The 2,751-nt window shown below is 41.8% G+C and overlaps 1 protein-coding gene across 1 annotated transcript; it reads left to right on the forward strand.

Annotated features, from left to right (window-relative positions):
* The first annotated feature begins 225 nt into the window (after window positions 1-225).
* LOC148032709 (uncharacterized) lies at window positions 226-1,760 on the forward strand. Its single transcript, XM_087683349.1, has 2 exons — window positions 226-1,552; window positions 1,627-1,760. Exons 1-2 carry the CDS (start codon window positions 368-370, stop codon window positions 1,648-1,650), a joined length of 1,209 nt encoding a protein of 402 aa, XP_087539475.1. The 5' UTR covers window positions 226-367; the 3' UTR covers window positions 1,651-1,760.
* The last annotated feature ends 991 nt before the right edge of the window (window positions 1,761-2,751 follow it).

Genomic DNA, 2,751 nt, shown 5'->3' on the forward strand with positions numbered 1-2,751 from the left:
AAAGAAACAATAATATCCATTGTTTGCGAGAAATCGAGATTTAATATAAAGTGAATTGTAAAAAATTCAAAATTGTTTCAATTTAAAGAAAATAAATCTAAAACCTTAAATTTATAAAAATTTTAAACTATAAAAATAACAAATACATGTAATTCGACTCAAAAATCCCTCCAAAATTTTGAGTTAGAGGTTTTTACATCTAGATGTTTTTGAGTTCTCGACATGTTTCGGTGAACACTGAACACTGCCAACACCTAAACACTAATAGTAATAGCCATGGTGCTTTGGAGGAGGGTGCGCTCGCAGCTTCTTCTCCATCGTTCAAAGGGACGACGTCAACAAAGCAGGTCATGTTCCTCTCCCTTTCATGCTCTCAGTCAATCAACAGACAGCAGCACTCTCTACCATGGTGAGGCTTGTCCATTGCATCAACAAGAAAGTAGGCACACGCCTTCCGATAGGTCTAAAAACATCAACTGGGCCTAGACACCACCACCACCACCACCACCACCACCATCTTGACAGAGAGAGTCATTATACAGGTAACAACTGGATACTGTCAATTGGTCTTATGCATCAGACCAGCACACAGCGTGCTGATCTCAGGCATCAATTATTCCGGTTTCATTCTCAAGGACATGCTGAAGGTCATGAATCACCTTGCAGAACCCTGACAAACCGCATCACGAGGTCCAGTCCTTGCTTCGCTCCTCACAGGAATAGGCATGTAGGGATTGGTCAGTTGGCTGTCTGCAGGACGATTTCTTGTGGTATTATCTGTGGTGTGACCGCGCAAAGTGCTTGGCTGTGCAGAGGCTCACCATATTCGTCTTCATGTCTGCAAGGTGAGGGTGCCCAAGGTTCTCCTCAGTCAGAGCTGGACTCCTTACTCACAGACCCTAGGATAAGCAGGTATTCGCGAGAGCAGGCCTCTGGTCTGATCACCTTCTTTAATGAGAGAGGCATGCCTGGCTACAGAATAGTGAAACGATGCCCTCAACTCCTGGATTACAGATTGACCACACTGAATGAAAAACTGAAGTTTTTTGAAGGCCTTGGTTTCGATCTGGACCAAATGTTGAGGCTTTTGACATATGCAAAGGAGAGGACAGTGCTGGGCTTATCTTTGTCAAACCTGCAAAATCATGTCCAATTTCTTAAAGATATTGGCTTCCGCAACGATGACACCAAGTGGGTCTTCCTACAGGATCCAAGATTTCCATTTCTCAATGTTCAACGGAATCTGTATCGTGCTATGGTATTCTGCATAGAGGCTGGGCTTAATATGCAGGCGTTTCGATGCTTGGTTCGCTCTCGGCCTTCTTTGTTTACTTATTCCACAGAGAGATTATTGTTTGAAAAGCCTAGGCTTTTGCAGGACCTTGTTGGGGCTAGGTCTTTGAAGATTCTTGAAAAAGAGACTAGGCTTCCCATTTATGAGGCTAGGCATGCTGTCCTGCTAAGTCTAGGCTTGTCTAAAGAAGACCTCTACAAGATGTGCAAGACTCATCCCCAGCTGATCACACTAAAGGAGGACACCATGGAGCAGAAGGTGAACTACTTGACCACAGTCTTGAACCGGGATGTGCGAGAACTGATCAGTTTTCCTCTCTTCCTTTCTTACAGTTTGCAGAAAAGAATAGCACCTAGATTCAAGCGGATAGATGAGCTGCTGACCAGGGGCTTATTAAAGGAGCAGCCTTCGTTGTGTAGTGTTCTACAATGCACATCCTTGGAATTTGAAAGAAAGTATGCTCTTGGTAGTGCAAAAACAAGATCTGGAAGGTCTGGAAGATAAGTATTGCATCAGTTTTTCTTGGTCCTTCAATTTTGCCAACCTTGTAGTGCATCTCTGAAATGCACAAGAAAGGTTGGGTTGGATTTCATGCTGCTCGCTCCCAGCAAAGGCAATAGATGTTTTTCGTCTGAAGTCTCAAGGCAAGCAATGCTGGTTTTTACAACAGTGATGATGAGTTTGAAGCTTCTTGCTGGAGGCCAGTCCGGAAAATTGATCTGAATTTATCAAGGCTCAGCAATCGGTTCACAAAACCAGAAATGGGTCTTTCCTGACCACATATTCTTACATGAGAGCTCTTCTTGTGACAAAGCCCAACTGCACAGCCTTGAGTTGAGCTGCACATGCTTTTGTGGCTTGCGTTTAGTTGCAAGCATGCTTTTATGGCTTGTTGTTTGTGCTCATTATTGTTGTAAGCTTCCTCCTATCCAATCCAAGGCAGATGACTTTCTTTGTTTGTGCTAATCGTTGTTGCAAACTTTGTCCTCTCCAAGGGAAGGGACTTTGTTTGTTTCTCTTTCTAACAATCATAAGGTTAAGGGAGTTCTCAGCTTTGCAATCCAATATTATAGGTGTGCTTAGAATGGTATTATTGAGGTGCAGATGGTTGTCGATTTGTCTTTTGATAAGTGATGTTATCTTTATGAAACATGTTTGTTATTGCAATTGAAGGCTTACTTTATGTAATCGATGAATTGGGGCCAAAACAAAACATGTTCAATATTTTTAGAGAAATCATTGTTTAAGCAAATTTTGGGTGGTCTTGTCAAGATGACTATAAGCACCATTGTGAAGATCTCAACATTCGGACGACTCCAATATATGTATCTTTCTTGGTGATTTGTCAACTTGATCAACTAATTTTCAACAATATTTTGTTTGTTTAGAGGTTCTAGTTTGATTTAGTTCTTTAACATTTAACACTAATCATGTGGGGATATTTGTCTCTTTCGATG

Source organism: Lygodium microphyllum, chromosome 8 (genome assembly GCF_053477565.2).
Source record: "Lygodium microphyllum isolate KBCC chromosome 8, Lygodium_microphyllum_v1.1.10, whole genome shotgun sequence".
Taxonomy (NCBI): Eukaryota; Viridiplantae; Streptophyta; class Polypodiopsida; order Schizaeales; family Lygodiaceae; genus Lygodium; species Lygodium microphyllum.